Source organism: Leuciscus leuciscus (genome assembly GCF_965113295.1).
Source record: "Leuciscus leuciscus genome assembly, chromosome: 19".
Lineage (NCBI taxonomy): Eukaryota > Metazoa > Chordata > Actinopteri > Cypriniformes > Leuciscidae > Leuciscus > Leuciscus leuciscus.
Window position 1 is genome coordinate 26,768,959 of NC_138743.1, and position 17,839 is coordinate 26,786,797.

A 17,839-nucleotide genomic window follows, 5' to 3' on the forward strand; every position below is an offset into this window, starting at 1 on the left:
GAAAGGAGGGAGGAATTTCTCTTGTTTTTGTTTCCTCCCATTTTCTTCCAAATTTCAAATAGCTGCTGCTCGGTTCTTTGTGCCTTTTGTGCACGTATTAAAACTGTAATGATTTGGGCTCTAATAGCAGCTAATCTGGCGATCTGGATTATATCAAGCTATAATCGCTTTACTGTCTTGCATAAAGAAAAGCTCTCTCTGATGAACGGACTGACACTCTCTCCCGCCTTTTCTCCAACTCTACCATCACTATAATATAATATAATATAATATAATATAATATAATATAATATAATATAATATAATATAATATAATATAATATAATATAATATAATATTTGATGGATGCAAACCAGAAGATAACATTAATAATAACAAAATAATTATGTCTAGTATCAGTGCAAAGTCTGCAAACACAGCTTCACATTACGCACAGCAACATAAGTCTTAAAAAACAATAATATATGAAAAATATGACTGTGTATGTGTGAAGCGATTGTAAAACACACTTAAACTCATGTGACTGTACGTCAGTTGAATTAGGATCTACAGTTACACCTTGGTGACATAGGAATCATAAACATTGTTCACATTATATTCACTTTGGAGTGCATAATATAGTTTTTAGCTTGCTGTTGGAATTTTTAAATTTTTAAATAAATGTTTTTGCTGTGAAAATGCTGCGATATTTTAACAATTAAGACAGATTGACACAGAAGCACTGATCGTGTGTGTGTGTGTGTGTGTGTGTGTGTGTGTGTGTGTGTGTGTGTGTGTGTGTGTGTGTGTGTGTGTGTGTGTGTGTGTGTAGTGGCCATTGAATAACCCACACACCCATGCTGGGTGTAAAATTGCCCATTTTGAATGTTTATATGGATAAAACTGAAAACATCCCATAATATTATGTGATGCATATCCTATAATATCTCAGTATGATCTTAAGAAGCTTTTTTAAAGCACAGTTTCATTTGAGAATTTTTCATATCTGCAGAATGTAACATGATTTTGTGTTGATGTTGCAGACATGGATGAATGTGCCTCCAGCCCGTGTGCGCATGGCGGAACATGTATCGACCTGGAAAATGGCTTTGAGTGTGTCTGCCCTCCTCAGTGGGTTGGGAAGACCTGTAAAATCGGTAAGATTGAGATCCCCCTTTATTGCAAGCGTGTTTTGAACTATAGCATTCATGCACGTTTTTAATATACTATTCATTGGACCCTCCACTCACGCCATATTATTCTTTTTTTTATTTGCCATTCGTTAAAAATCTATCCATTTTGCATCCGAATGGTTGAATATGGTGTGTCAGATCTAAATTGCATGCACTTTATACAAGCCTGCATGTTTTTTAGGCAAAACAAGACAAGTGATTTGATTAGTCTACATGAGAAACTGGTAATAGCGGCAACCTGATCCTTGTTGCTTGTAAGACAGCTATATATGCATATGTTACAAGGAGGGCCAGCCTTAGACCTGGATCTAAGGCTAGATCAGATGGCCCATTGCCGATATCGCAGGCGCCACAGGATTTTCCATCATCCTTCTGCTCACAATAGTGTGCAGCTCTTGTCAGGGGAAGTGATGAATGTGAAAGGAAGTGGATTGTGACCTGTAAACAAGCGTGGGGTGGGAACAGGAGTTGGTCTGCTCGTCTTACGCTTCGAACCTTAGCCTCCAGCTTGGGTTTCTCTCACAAGAGCCAGGCCTGAGCACAGTGGGGAGTCGTGTTTCTCAGAGGACAGGTGCGCAGGGGAGTGGAGCGTACCTCACTAGGGGCCCCTGATGAATATTTAAACACCTAATAAGCACTAGTTTTTTCATGGCAAAGTCAAAAGAGTCATAGCCCCTTGAACCGGCTGGTCACCTGCTGTAGGCTAATTGGGGAGAGACGAGCAGAAGGAGGGTTGATTGTATAATATGTATGTATATATACGTGTGTGTGTGTGTGTATATATATATATATATATATATATATATATATATATATATATATATATATATATATATATATATATATATATATAATATAATATAATATAATATAATGTATGTATGTGTTTTAGAGTAAAGAGTAAAAGTGGTGAAAATACCTAGAATTGCTTTCATAGAATGTTTTAAAGGTCTGGGGTCAGTCAGATTTTTTTTAAAGAAAATATAAATTTTATTCAGCAAGGACACATTAAATTGATTAAAAGTGACAGAAAAGAAATGTATAATGTTAAATATATATATTTTTTTCAGATAAATGCTGTTCTTTTGAACTTTCTATGTATCAAAGAATAAAAAAATATATGGTTTCCACAAAAACATTGAGCAGAACAACAGTTTTCCAACATTGATAATAAGAAATGCAAATCAGCATATTAGACTTATTTCTGACGGATCATGTGACACTGAAGACTAGAGTAATGATGCTGAAAATTCAGCTTCGCCATCACAGGAATGAATTATATTTTAATATTAAAATGCAGTGTAAAAATAGAAAAGTTATTTTAAATTGTAATAATATAGTATTACTGCTTTTACTGTATTTTTGATCAAATAAATGCAGCTTTGTTTGTGTGAGAACTTTTAAATAAGTATATCATTCTTAAATATTGTATATATGCTATAATTAAGGTAATTTAAGTCATAATGTCTATTTGTGCTTTTCAAGTAAAATGTGTTTTTTAAGAGTGTTTTGATATTTTTAATAGAACACAATCTAAATATACTGAATAAAGGTGTTGTGTTTTTTGTTTTTTTGTTTTTTTGCTGTGTAATGGTCATTGATCAGGAAGTCAAGTAGGCTGGCATCGTTGTGACTGTTAGAGTTTCAAGCCAACAGACTTTTCAATGGGCTTAATGGTGGTGGGGTTACACGATAAGATCTCAGATTTCTCTGCCTCTCTCTTGCTACTCTACACTTCCCATCTCCTCTTCAATCTACCAATTGTCTACAAAAATCTCCCAACTATTTCTGTCCCTCAATTTTTCAGATGCAAATGAGTGTATGGGGAAGCCTTGTGTAAATGCTCACTCTTGCAAAAACATGATTGGTGGATATCACTGTGACTGCTTTCAAGGATGGGCCGGACAGAACTGTGACATCAGTCAGTATCTCCTAATGCTCCTCTCCTGTCCTTTCCCTAATCTTTGAACACGTACTCTATGGTGGCGGCCAGGCTTTCCTCTTCGGACACTTGATGCCCTTTGGGGTTCTGCACACTGTATATTTTGTCTTAGGCTTCACCTACTGTTGCATGCTGGGTCATTGGCTTTACCTCACGTTGTGTTGATTGAACTAACATTTCCATCTTCAGCACACTTACAGAGCTCATCTAATTCAAGTTAATTGCATGTCTTCAGCCTTTCCTAACTGCTGTCCTGATTTCCTCCATTTAGCCATTGATTAATTGCTTAATTTACTTTGCCCATGACTCTAGATCTCAATGGATGCCACGGACAGTGCCAGAATGGAGCAACTTGCAAGGTATAACCTTTAAGATTCAAAACAATTCCTGGTTTACTTTAGCATCTCAGTTAATTGTATTCATTATTAAGTGTCCTTTTTGTGTCTGTGCAGGAGCTGGTTCGTGGAGGTTACCACTGTCAGTGCCCTTCAGGCTTTGTGGGCTTGCACTGTGAAGTCTCAAGAAACAAATGTGCCAGTGGTCCGTGTCAAAACGGTGGCCGCTGCCATGTCATTCTGGACAGCTTTGTTTGTGAATGCCCTTCAAACTATGCAGGGACGCTCTGTGAGGTAAGAATCTTTATATTACTGTTTATAGTGTTAAAGAGTTTTTTACAGTAAGCTTTTTGTCAGTGTTTTTCATCATGATGGATTTTATTTTATGCTGATATATTTGTTTTGTGCTCTGATTTTTGGCCATTTTGCCATTTTTTTTATTTATATTACATATAGTAGATTAGCAAGATAGGAAATGAGAACAATTTTAGTCAGGTTTGGGGTAGGTTTATAAGATCTTCATCATATCTCTTTCAATGATCAGTAAATGGAAATTGTGGGGCTTGGTCTTGATTAATTGATGACATTTAGTAATGCAGATGGTGTCACTTCTCCATTCATACTTTGCCCACCATTGCATGTGTGTTATTAAAGCCTTGGTGTAAGGCAGATCAAGCCTGCTATTTGGCCACAGGTGCGCCAGGGTAACTAGAGCAGGGTTTGGGTGGAGGGCGGGAGTATTTTTTCATGTGGCCATCATTGCTGTTTTGGAGCCAGTGTTAGTCTAGTGGCAGGCTAAAGACGGACTTCCATAGAGTTGCTGGAAGCTGGTCCTGAGCCAGTCTCATCTTACCCTGTACACTAAAATTAAGCTGTAGTGAATGAGGCAACTCTTCTCTTGGCCTCCTGGCCGCCTGCCCACAATCAGCCCGGGAAAGAGAAGGCCTTGATTTTTACGTTATATTCATGCCTAGCGTGCCATGCGCTTACATTAGACCATACCGTCTGCAGTCTGTTGGAGAAGCAAGCCTATACTAGGAAAAGGTTTTGATCTGGTGGGACTGTTTTCCATGCAGGTGCACATGAGGCTACATATAAAGCCTTGGTCCAGTATTGACACAGAATCAGACATGTTTTAGTATGGGATCAAATCCATTTAACTGAACTAAAAGTCATTACAATAAAGCTGTGATTTACTACATTTATATGTAGTTAAATACGCAAACCACTATCCAAAATGTTCTGAGACCTGTTTGCTTGGGATATTCGCCTACATATATATATCTTTTTTTTATTATGTGTCAACCAATTTTGCCCGCCAACATACAACTGTTTGAAACGTGTCCAACTGGGTTGTTCTTCAGATCCAGTACAGATGGATGATTATCTCTTATATCTGTTTGCTCTAGCAGTTTTATGAAGCTCTGTTTGATAGTCTCGTTTGCAGACATTCCTCTTACATCGCTGCCTGTGAAAAAGGGCTCTGTGCAGGCCTTCGGCTTCCAGTATATACAATGTATATCCCTACTAAAATAAATTCAGCAGACTTGGAGAACAGCATTATAGTCTGAACTAACACCTTACATGGCGGCTGGCATGATGTGTACTTAAGAAAGGTTGTTAAAATTCCCCTGAGGATCATCTCTAGGAAAGGCTTTTTTGAGAAAAAATGGTGGGGACATTGAGAAGGTTTTGGAAAGCTGCAGAAACATACATTAATTAGTAAACATTATGGGAACAGTTTGTAGTTGAGTATAGTATATTATAGTATATTATATTATATTATATTATACACTGTAATACATTAATTTAGAACATTAAAACAAACAAACAATGCATTTAATCTTGCCCCTTGGCCCATAGAGAATTTGACACAGCATTCTAAAAATGTGGCACTCATGGCAAGAGACATGATGCAATGGGCAGAGACGTCCGTCTGCATGTCATCCTAGACTGTAGTTAACAAATAGCGCAGAACATGTGAACGTGTCAAGTCTACCTCAGACTGATTGACAAACTCCGTTGCAAAATGATGGATTGCTGTGGACTGTAGGCCAGTGGTAGACTTATGAAAAAAAAAAAAGCCATTTCTAAAGCCACTTTTTGTCTTATTAGCTTAATTATAAATGATTAAAGCAATTATTATTACTTCAAATTATAAAACAATTTATATGAGTGTGAAGTTGTAATTGTTTATTTTATTTATAGTAAAGATTATTTTAGTAATTGTATAATTAAGTTCATATTAATTAATTACATGGTATATTTGGAAATCCATTTGTGCAGTTTATATTAAATATGAACATATCAATAGAATATAGTAAGTATTATGAGTTTCTGTGGGAAAGATTCCTTTCTGAGACTATTTACCAGAACAAGGCCATGTCGAGGTAGGAGAACTAGATGTGCAAAAGTGTTCCTCGTCCCAGTTGAATATGCTCTGTAAGAACGGAAGGATGTCTAAATTTAGCTGCACAGTTTGTTTTGATTGGTCTCTTGTGTGATTGTAATGGTGCTGTCTTGCTAGCTTTAGGCTTATGGGAGCCTTCCATAGCTTACCTGACTGTTTATCTCTAGTTTAAGAGGACTGGACTTAAAAAGCTTAGGCCTAACTCATTCACTAACTCAATCTCCCTATCTCGTTTGAAGGTGGAGAGTCTGTCTCACTCAAACCCCTGTGAGTCGAACCCTTGTGAGAATAAGGCTTCGTGCTACAGCCTGCCGGGTGACTTCTACTGTGCCTGTCCTGAAGACTATGAGGGCAAGACCTGTGAAAACCGCAAGGACCACTGCAAGACAACTCCTTGCCAAGGTACTGCCCGTCCTGTTCTCCTGCTAACCAAGATACAACTGCCAAAGATGTCTATCTGCATGTGTATATTGATCATCAATTGAAAAATAGTGCGCAATAGTTCATGTGTTCAGTGTGATCTTATTCCCGCTTGTTTTTTGTTTTTTCATTCTCAGTGATTGACAGCTGTACGATTGCTGTGGCGAGTAACAGCTCAGATGTGGGTGTGAGACACATCAACTCTAATGTGTGTGGTCCTCGTGGCCGTTGTATCAGCCTGCCAGGCGGCAACTTCACCTGCACCTGTGAGCTCGGCTTTACAGGAGCCTACTGCCACGAGAGTGAGTCATCCGTACAGTTTCATCGTTTTCACTTTTGAACCATAATCCATTCCTCCTCGTATGTTCACTTCATCAATTTAGTTTATCCTTACATAGTAGATGGCAGATGGGTAATATAATTAAGCTCATATTAGTAATTTGTCATAGGTACTTCTGGGCCAATTAAGTATTAATATAATGTCATAAATAATATAATAAATATTATACAAAAATTAAGTGTTATTAAAAAAATGCTTAAAAAAGAAATTGAGACAATTGTGAGACTTATAGTGAGTATCAAAAATCACTTGTGAAAATACTTTTTTATTTTAAAACGTTAGTTTGTTCCAAATTATATTATCAGCATATCTAAATGAAAATGTAACTGAAAAATGTACATTAATTTGAGAATGTATTAGTATTTGGTTTGTCACCCATTTGCTGTAATGACAGCAGCTCTTAAGATGTTTGTCTAACCGGATGATGATCATCAGATCATAAATATCAGATCATCAGAATCATAAATGTTTCTTATTTATTTTACATCATAAGGTTTCATTTAATTTAGTTTAAACCCTAAAATGCTTTATTTCAATGTTTAAATTACATTTTGAACTCCTGATGTTTAGTGTAGTCTTTTGAGCACCATTTTATTTTATCCTAAAATCTTGATGTTCATGAATATATCGACTACCCAGATATAAATGACTGTGTGAGCAACCCGTGTCGAAACGGAGGCACCTGTATCGACGGGATCAGCTCTTTCCAGTGTTTCTGTTCGGATGGCTGGGAGGGTGACCTCTGTAACCTCAGTGAGTGTCTTTCTTCATCTTCCTGTTCATCTTGACCTTTACATTCAGAGTCTTACCTTTTGTACTTGCATTTCTGCACTCAGATGTGAACGAGTGCAGTCGGAGCCCTTGTAAGAATGGCGGCCACTGTGTGGACCTGGTCAACGACTTCTACTGTGAATGTGCCAATGGCTGGAAAGGAAAGACCTGTCATTCACGTAAGTTACATCTCCCTGTTTTATGTCAAAGTACTTTTTTCCTATTGTATAGCTTAACTGCATATGTTAAGCTATACAATGTGACTGTTGAACTGACTGGTAATATTTGGAGTTATTTTGTCTCTTTTTAGGTGAAAGTCAATGTGATGCCACCACATGCAGTAATGGAGGGACCTGCTATGACCACGTAGACACTTTCCGCTGCGCCTGCCTTTCTGGATGGGGAGGGAGTACATGCAACACAGGTGAGGACACCTCTGTGAATCAGAGTGCAGTTTTTATACTCGCTTCATGCACAGCAGGGTTTCTCAACTTTCTGAACCAAAAATGCCTTTCATAGCCTTAAACTATTCATAGACTCCCTTCACATATTATATAATCAAATCAGTCTCTCTTAATACTCTCAATCAACTTTGCAATCCTGCAACACTCTTTATAAACTGTGTGTTATATTGTATTGTGGTTGCTGATTTAATTTATATAATTGGTCATCCATGTGTCTTTTTTTTTTACCTCTTAATTTAGTTTAGAGCTTAATGTTTTCAATATTTTTTTTGAAAATGCCTATTCAGAAATGAATCCAAAATATTTCTCCAAATAAATAAATGTTTGTCCCCAAATACTTCCTGCATTCGTAACAAGAGCTTTTGTTTACGAATTTTCTTATTTTTAGTTTTTATATTGTATCTTGGTTGCTTATTTGAACAGAATGAATGCATTTATTTATAATTTATAATTAAGAATGTAATTTTAGTTGAGAATCTAAAAATCTAATAAAAAAAAAAAATGGATATACAGAAAATTAGTATTTAATTAATTTAGAAACATATTCTGATCTTTTCTGCAGACCCCTAGAAATTGGCGATAGACCCCTGGGGCACCTTAGGTTGAGCTCTAAAGGTCTGAAGAAAGGTTCACTTCCTGTAACTTTCTATTTCGTTTTTCTACTTCAGCAAAGAACAGCACTTGCGCGTCCAGCCCCTGCCTGAACGGAGGAACGTGCGTGGGTGGTGGTGACACGTTCACCTGCATCTGTAAAGACGGCTGGGAGGGGCCCACCTGCGCTCAGAGTGAGTGAATTCCCCCATTCACATTTCAGCTGCCAGTGCATGTCTGCATACCAGTGAAAGCAAATATCACAATCAAAAGCAAAAGCATCACAAGCAAAAGTGTTAAATTACATTCGATTAATGCCCAAATGATTCGCATTGACTCTTTCTTCCTCTCTTCTGGTTCCTTGTAGACATCAACGACTGCAACCCTCACCCCTGGTAAGAAGACCTATGTGGCTCTGCAGTTGTTTCCCCCTCTTGTTTACTCTATGCTGCCTGGGGCCGCCTGTTTGTGCCGACCCTCCCCTTCCCTGTACAACATAGACAGCTTGGAATAACCCTTCTTACATGGCTTTCTGCCCTATTCCACCATGTTGTTCCTGCCCCGCTAACCCCCATTCTCTGAGCGGATGCACCGAGGGGGGGTTCAAGGGAGGACGCTGGTTGTAAAGACGGGAGAAGATGTCCCTAAATCACCCCTAAATCCGACATCTCAGGAGACCCTGGGCTGGTTTTAATGGGGACCACAATAGAGCCGATGGCCCTAAAAGAGCACCCCCAGCGGTGAGGGGAGGAGGGGATGGACAGGCTCTTTTTCTCCCAGTCCACTCTGTCCTCTTGCCTTTCTTCATCGCTGACCTGGGAGCAAGGGATTTGGGAGTTGGGGCGGGAGTAGGGGGTGGGGATCCCAGCAAGGAGCCACTGGGGGGATTTGCATCTGAAAGGTGCTAGTATTGATAAACGCAGTGAGGCACTCTCGCATCCCTCTTCGTCCATGTCTTCTCTTCCCCCGTTTTTCCTGCCTTTCCCCTTCCACGCATGTATGTTGGAAGTATTATGTCAATCACTGGGGTGAAGGTGTCTCTTTCAGCCAATAACCTCATTGTTCTCTCATCTCCTTGCAGCTACAATGGAGGGATCTGTGTGGACGGGGTGAACTGGTTCCGCTGTGAATGCGCCCCTGGATTCGCTGGCCCCGACTGCCGTATCAGTGAGTATCTCGCGGAGGAAAGAATGGGGATGTATAGAAAGAGGGTGTTGGAGGATTACCGAGCATCTAGTGCCCTTTGACCTCTTTTGGGGTTAAAGGTTAGCCCTGGCTCTCAGACAGACAGAGGAGATAAATTATTCAACCAGTGGAAAAAAATTCCTCTCCTTGTGTCTATTGATGGCTCTGACATAGAAAATACTCCTTAAAGATTCCATGCATTTCCCGGCCTCATTTTCTGAGGTGCAGCCATGGTCCTGGTGCTTTATAAATGTGTATTGACTTCAAATGGCAGTTTTCCCAACCACATCTTCCAAGTCAGTAGCTGTTTTGATGAATGTATATTTTCTTTGCTTCACCAGACATTGATGAGTGCCAGTCATCACCCTGCGCCTACGGTGCCACCTGTGTGGATGAGATCAATGGCTTCCGATGTGTCTGCCCACTCGGTCGCACCGGACCTCAATGCCAAGAGTGTAAGAGTTATTTTGTAATCATTGAAACAATCAATCTCTTATCTCTCAGCTTGTCCATACTGAGAAATGGACCTTAAAGACCCCAAGAAATCGATTGACTTTTGCATTGATGTTGAAAGGCTCAAAAAGGCTCCATGATCATGATTTATATTTGTTAATTGGAGGCAGGTGGAATATTCTCACTCTAGAGAGCGTTTAATTGGACAAAAATCTCTCTAGTGAGTCGTCAATATTTTTTGTCAATTTTCGTGGAAAATGTTAAATATATATACAACTGTTCAAAAGTTTGGGGTCGGTAAGAATTTGTATATTTTTTGAAAGAAGTCTCTTTTGCTCACCAAGGCTGCATTTATTTGATCTAAAATACAGTAAAAGAGTAAAATTGTGAAATACAATTACCATTTAAAATAACGGTTTTCTATTTTAAAATGTAATTTATCCCAGCAAATCAAAGCTGAATTATCAGCAGCCATTACTCCAGTCTTCAGTGTCACACTATCTTTCAGAAATCATTCTAAGATGCTGATTTGCCACACTAGTACACTAGAGTGGAGATGAGCTAAAAGCTAACAAAAAGCTTAACGCGGAGTATGGTTCCTAAGGAGTGAACAACATGAAAGGCGGGCGGTGTCTGCGTTGGAGCACTGACCTGGCATCATGTGACTTGGATCATTCCAGAGAGGAAAGGGATCTGCTCCTAAATTAGAATTGGCCCCAGTCTTACGGTGTTTGTATTTGTGTTTGTGTTGTGGCGCAGTTATTGGCATTGGGAAGACGTGTCACTATGCTGGACTTCAGTTTCCGCATGGCAGCCGCTGGGAGGAAGAATGCAACACTTGTCAATGTGTCAACGGCAAAGTGGAGTGCACCAAGGTAAGTGTCTGAAGAACAAGTATTTTTCTTTTTTCTCTTTTTATTTTTATGAATGAATGAATAAATGAATGAATGAATAAATAAATGAATGAATGAATGTGTTCATGACCCTCTTTCTCAGGTGGTCTGTGGCCGGCAGCCTTGCCTGTTGCCAGGGACGCCAGGGCGAGAGCTTCATTCCTGTCCAGGAGGTCGTGAATGCCTGGAGCACAACTTCCTGACATGCCTCTCTCCCCCTTGCCACCAGTGGGGGTTTTGCTCAAGCCCTGAAGCCACCCCAACCCTCCAAACCAAATGTGAGCCCAACTCAGTCTATCTGGACAAGAGCTGTGCTCGCATCACCCTTATATTCAACAGGGACAAACTACCCACAGTAAGTATTCACGTAGCAAGTTGGTTTTTTGTTTGACGCAAAAGCCCTATGATGGTACCGTGGCAGAGGGATGGTTTCAGATGGTAGTTGCATGGCATTGTCATTGTCTATGAGATTTGATGAAAACGTCTGAAAACTTGGTAATAATACTTGGTTAGTGCCATTGTCTGAAGGATTATGCAACACTGAAATTTGGTTCTGAAAGTTCAACTTTACCATCACAGGAATAAATAGCATTTCAAAATTTAATACAACAGAAACGTCGTTTTAAATTAATACAATTTCCAAATATAACATTTTTACTGTATTTTTGATCAAATAAATGCAGCCTTGGTGAACATAAGAGACTTCTTTCAAAAACATCAATTCTTACCAACCCCTAAACTTTTGAACAGTAGTGTTTGTCAAGAAAAACATGGTACCTATCAGCTATAGCAGTACATTGTACTTTAATATTGTCAGACTCTACTTCCAAAAACTAAGTCAAAAAAATCCAGAAAACAGGGTATTACTAGGGTACCATGTCCACAAAGCAATGGTGGTAATATAGTTCGTACATTGGTATTCCCAGAAACTAGTCTCTCCCCTGTGAAGGCCTCCCTCCCCTCCCTTTAACTCTCTACAGATAAAGCGTTGTCGGGATAATTCCGGTTTGCGTGGCTACGCGGAAGCAATACAAATTCTGTATTATAAATTTTAAGGCCAGACAAGTAGTTTGTTGAGGGTTGGTTTGTAGGGAAGGACTACACCCCTGCGCACATATTCAAACGCGCATACCTATAGACTGAACTCGTAATACACATGTGCATCAGCGTTCTTACAGGTTCACGTTTTTGAAGTTTGCGCAGAAAGAACTTAAGAGTTTTCTGTTAAAACGCTGTCATGATAGCGGCCCCTAAGTTAATAACTAATGATGGAAGTGAATCAATCAAAACTAACTTTAGCTGGACAATAACATTATTCTAGAGCTGCTATAAATCCAAAACAATCACTGTTACTTTAATTTCCTATTATCACTGCAAAGCCGCTTTGGAACAATCTACATTGTTAAAAGCGCTATATAAATGAAGATGACTTGTCTTGACTTGACCCAGTAATCTGTACAAAATCCATGATATATGTCCAATAAAAACATTGTATTACCAGGACACTTTGTCCATAAAATGGTAATTTTATGTCATACCTTTTTCTCTCACAAGTCAATGATGTATTTTGGTCCTCTTAACATAATTACATTATGATCCAGAATTGGTCTAAATACACCGTGTACCTTCTAGGGAACGACAGTGGAGAATGTCTGCTCAGAGCTGAGGTATATGCCTGCCACGCGGAGCCTGGCAAAAGATCACACGCTGTTGGTTCTTTGTGACCTCTCCTACAAAAACCAGGATGCAGTAGAGGTGGCCATCGTAAGTACATTTTGAAGACTCACTTTTTGTGCACACAGGGAGCGCTTTCTATACTCACACATTTTATATTCATGAGTCCTCTGCACGTCTATACCCTTCACACAGCGGTGTTGTGTGGGCCCCTAATATCTATTATCAGTGGAATAGAAAGTCAAAACCATAGGGGTCCTGGATATTCGTTGCACAGTTCTGTTAATGGATGCAAATTTGATTTCCTCACCCAGTCGAGTGCGGTTCCTTGAAATGCCCGGATGCCCAGAGCAATACCAACCGGCCCCCTCTTCAAACCAACCCATTATATTGTAATGAGATTCAGTTGACTGACCAGCAGCGGGCCGTACTGCATTGCAGTATTCCCTCCACCCACACAGAGAGCACTGGAACCGGGCTCCAGCACATCTTACACTTAGCCTTAGGATCTACACTATTGTCTTTAGACCAAAAAAAAAAGCTTGCAAAACCAAGTAAGCTTGAAATAATCTCTTGAGATAACAAAAACTACATACTTGAGTAATGATATGAAAATGAATATCTTTGTGCTGCCAGGCAAGTTTTGTGTAATTTGAAGCCACATTTCCTGCGTTCAATGAAACATTCTGCCTCACGGAAGTTACTTACAAATAGTGGTTACCTACAAATGCATCCTTTATACTCTGTCAGATTACACTAAATCCTTGCGGTGTTGTAACAAGTCACTAACCGAAGGCCCGTTTTTAAGTGTCCTGACTCATTAAAATGGAACCTGTAGGCAGGAACTTTGAACAGCTGCAGGTTTTTGCATGTTGACAACAGAATGGAGTTGAAATGATTGAGTCGACAACTGCTTTTTTTTAATAAAGACTGCTCTCACTTTAGTTATTTTGCTGAGCGTATCGTCATAAGTTGATATCAAATCTCTTTTTTTTTTTTTTTTTGGGGGGTTCTGTACCGCAATACTTGAATGACGTAAACGTGATGGATCGGTGTGCTTTTTATTAGTTGTATACTCTATACTCCTTGGATTTTTTACTTATTTTCAATTTTCTTCTAGAGATTTCTTCTAAAGTAGTGTCTGATCCATTCACAGACATTTTTTACTATATGAACTCTGACCATATGCAGCATGTTTTACAAAAAACTCAAATTAAATTTTCTGGAAAATTATACATGTGTTGCAAAATATTATTGGTTGGATTATAGTTTAACATTCTAACTGATGCTTTCAACACTATTAAAAGAGAAATTTTCCTTAAATCTGATAAAACTTCATCTATGTTTGCTATATTGAAAACATTTTCTTGGTGACAAATCAGCGGAATTTTCAGCAACAATGGTGAAAACTTCACAGAAAACCAAACCAAGTTTACAAGACATAAAATTGGATGTAGAAGATCAACATATATAGGATTTTAAGTGGCAACGCAGCAGAGCCCCAAAACCTCACACTTTAGTGAATAATTCCATATTCTTTGTAGGTTTTTTTTTTATAATTTTTTTTTTTATCTGTGCGTCCACATTCATCTACATGTTTGGGATACACATATAACCCCCATTATTTCTCCTGCAGTCGTTCCAGCAGGATGAGCAGCCTAATCACAGTCAGATCCAGGAGGCAGCTAGTACCATAGTCAGCATGCTGTCCAAGCGGCACAACAGCACCGTCATGCTTGCCGTCATCGAGGTCAAAGTGGAGATGCCGGTCATGTCCCAGCCAGTGGGTGAGTGGAACAGGGGCCAACTGGCCTCAAGGCTAAAGCCAGCCTTCAACTGCCGACCGAGTGTCAATTCCCCATCTCCATCAATTAGTGCAGTCTTTGTGAGTCACAGGAGGAAAGGGTACTGAGAGGCTCAGAGGATCCAACAGTTGTGGGCAGGAAGCCATAAACCTGTGTGACAGTCATTCAACTCCTCCACAGTCATCACCTCAGCAATACATTAAAGAGAATGATGGGACAAAATTAATGATGTCTGAAAAGTTTTTTTTTTTTAGGTTGAGGCAATTATAAATGGGTTGAAACAAATTATATCAATGTGTATTTGTAAATTAAGGGTATTGAAACAACTTTACAAACCTTATAGTTTTCCTCTTATTTGGTTCTGTTTTTTAAAGTTCTGGCCCATAACAGTTATTTCTGTTTAACCTTTTGGCTGATAACATGAAAGTGACTAAATGAAAAAAAATTAAAAACATGTACTATTTTGTCTAATTAAAAAATATATATATATTTTTTTCAATAGAACATTAATGTTTAAGTGGATTTTGATCTTAAAAATTATGGTAACATTTTACAATAAGGTTAATTTGTTAACATGAGTTAACTACTTTAATTAAAACAAAATAAGAATGAACAATTATTATTATTATTATTATTATTAATTATTTTAGTGTTTATTGATATTTTTATTAGACATATTATTATATTATATAAATTAAATAATTTAAAAAATTGGTTGAATGAGTGGCCAATCAAAATCTCCACTATCAACCATTGCCGATAAATTGACATAAATCGGTCAATAACCAATATAATTTATTAATAATCTATTATCATAGATCTCTTCTTTTTGTTAAATTTTTTTTTTTTTTCCTCTTGGCATGAATCCCAGATTGTCATGTCTGACTTGACTCTCTTTTCACACAGACTACCTGGTGCCCGTGCTGTGCGTTGTCTTGTGCGTTCTCTGGGTCTTCTGTGTCATTGTCTGCGTGTGGTGGACCCGCAAGCGGCGAAAAGAGCGTGAGAGGCGGGAGCGTGTGCCTGTGGAGGAGAGCGTCAACAACCAGTGGGAGCCACTGAGGCCGGTGACGCGGCAGCAGCACAAAGACAACCGGGACGTCCAGTATGAGCGCACCAAGCTCATGGGCTCCCCGGATCGGACCTGCAACAGCGGGGAAGATGAGGAGGAGATAGAGGAGGAAGAAGAGCTGGAGCTGGTGGAAGAGTGGTGTGGGATGGAGGGGGGCAAGCGTTCCATCCAAAAGTACTCTAAACCTGAAGCGCGGACCAAGAACGGGCTGATCTGCACCATGCAGAGCAGCGGCAGTGGCGGCCCTTCCCTCAAAGCACCCTACTGGACAGGCTTCAGCCCAAAGGATAACAACTGTAAAAATGTCAATAATGCCACCGTCGGCCAAGAGCACAAAGAACATTGCGTATGAGCTCTGATGAGCAGGACGAGGAGACCAAGGCCATCTCAGAAACAAAGACTGCAGTTTTTCCCCATGTGTTATTTTTATTTTCGACTTCTTCGAGATGTTTTGAGGCTGATAAAGTGGCAAATTTCTTTCTTTCCTTTTTTTTTTATGTACAGAGGAAGCATATTATATTACTTTATGAGAAGGCGGCGAGAAGCCTCGCTTTGTTTTCGGAAAAAAAACTGCTGGAATAGGTGCAGGACTGAGGAACTCATAAGGAACGTGAGAGAGAAACCATATAAAGACTTTTATGTTGTTGTTTACAAATGGCTGTGCTTTTGGTTTTGTTTCGAGTGGCCCAATTTCGGTGCAGACCACGTGCGGGGGGGGGGGGACGCTGGCTTCGGGGGATCCCCCTTCAAACGTTCATCTGTTCTCCTTCCACGCCTGCCTTACCGAGCTCGTCGTCCGTGAGGAGGGCTGCAGTGCCTATAAAGTGGCCTTGTTTTTCTGTCCTTTCTGTCGTCTTGGCTGAACGCTCTTTACAAAACGGATTGCAGTATTTTGAGTCGGTCGCAAGTGCCTTCAGACAAGCCCCTCCGTTTTAGGGTCTCCTGACCCGATAGATCACGACAAAGCAGAGAGGCTGGTCTTAAGAGCAGCTCCCATATCACCATCAAGGTATTTGTTTAAACAAAGACAAGAGATCTGTACATACGTGTATATAATAAAGGAGTCGCTGTGTATATTTGAATTTAGTAACTTAAGTCACTTTTTTATTATTATTATTATTATTTTATTATAATTATGATTTAAATATTATGATTATTATTGTTTTTTTGTTTTTTTTACACCATTCCTTTTATTTATGCCAGTTTATGTGGCAGGTTTTGTAAGATGTATACAGCGTCCCACAGTCAGAACAGAAATATAATCAGAGAACATCCTATTATGTTGTTGGTTTTTGTTTTCAGTAGACACCTATACGATCGTGTGCTGTATTGTGGCGCGTGTTCGCCTCTTTGAAGACCCCTATTCCCTTTCCACACCTTTCCTCTCTTGCTGATCATAAAATCATGGTTTTTGGCAAGGCCTGTTTGGTCCATGCTGCTTGTTGCTTGTAAAGATGCTGATATGTCAAAATAATGTCCAAATGTTTTCTCCTGCTTTTTCTTTTCGTTTTGTTTGTTTGGATCGAAACTTCATGAAGGGAACAATTATGTTGTAAAGCCTTTGTACTTGAGAAAACGGCTGGCTATGATTTGATTTCTTTCATCGTGATGTTAAATATAAGACTTTTGTTTTTTGGTTATGGGAAGATGACAAACATTTAAAACTTTTACTGCACTGAATTGGTTAAAATGCAAGTAAACAATTATATTTAAGCAAGTTAAGCTCAATGTCCGTTATGGAAGGGAAACGGGGTGGAGCTGGAGCAGATTTTCTGTTTTATTTTGTTTTTTAAGATGTATTTTTTTTTTTGTACAGAAGAATTGCTCTGAAAAAAGTTATTTGGTTCATTTAGTGGAATTTATGTTTGTTCTTAGAAATAAATCAAACTATTTATTAAAGCATTTTATAACAATGTGCTCAAGAGAACCACTGTCTGCTGGTGTTTAGTAGGCTACTAAAGGCGCACGTCTGAGTTTGTGGTAAGTCTTTCCATCATATCGTATTACCAATAAAATAAAATAAAATCCCCCTTCCCTTGCCAGAGGTGAGGACAACTCCGGATCGATACTGGAACTCATGCTACTGTCAGGAATCAGCCAATGGTAATGCCTCTCCTGTTCTCGGCTGACTGCTGGCTGGCCAATGGACGATGGATTTCTTGTGGCTTCATCTGGTGTGAATGTTTTATGAGGATGCTTATGATGATGCAGTGAGTTTGTTATAGTTTTGTCCCATAAGCAACTGGCTCTAATGGGACGGAGGGCTGGAGTTATGTTTCACATCACTCAGAAAACCATAGTGTTGGGGATTA

General features: G+C 39.2%; 1 protein-coding gene across 2 annotated transcripts in view; it reads left to right on the forward strand.

The window, feature by feature from the left end:
- The window catches only part of jag2b (jagged canonical Notch ligand 2b), a 48,511-nt gene extending 31,067 nt beyond the window's left edge, over positions 1-17,444 (forward strand). The window contains exons 9-26 of one of the 2 annotated variants that reach the window (XM_082147063.1): positions 1,023-1,136; positions 2,980-3,093; positions 3,427-3,473; positions 3,567-3,743; positions 6,099-6,261; positions 6,417-6,581; positions 7,259-7,372; positions 7,456-7,569; positions 7,701-7,814; positions 8,523-8,639; positions 8,813-8,840; positions 9,527-9,612; positions 9,972-10,085; positions 10,843-10,958; positions 11,080-11,331; positions 12,609-12,740; positions 14,287-14,437; positions 15,362-17,444. In XM_082147063.1, coding sequence (XP_082003189.1) covers positions 1,023-1,136; positions 2,980-3,093; positions 3,427-3,473; positions 3,567-3,743; positions 6,099-6,261; positions 6,417-6,581; positions 7,259-7,372; positions 7,456-7,569; positions 7,701-7,814; positions 8,523-8,639; positions 8,813-8,840; positions 9,527-9,612; positions 9,972-10,085; positions 10,843-10,958; positions 11,080-11,331; positions 12,609-12,740; positions 14,287-14,437; positions 15,362-15,879 — 2,636 coding nt within the window. In that variant the 3' untranslated portion in view covers positions 15,880-17,444. The remainder of the gene's footprint in view (positions 1-1,022; positions 1,137-2,979; positions 3,094-3,426; positions 3,474-3,566; positions 3,744-6,098; positions 6,262-6,416; positions 6,582-7,258; positions 7,373-7,455; positions 7,570-7,700; positions 7,815-8,522; positions 8,640-8,812; positions 8,841-9,526; positions 9,613-9,971; positions 10,086-10,842; positions 10,959-11,079; positions 11,332-12,608; positions 12,741-14,286; positions 14,438-15,361) is intronic. The other variant, XM_082147064.1, reaches the window with a different exon arrangement.
- The last annotated feature ends 395 nt before the right edge of the window (positions 17,445-17,839 follow it).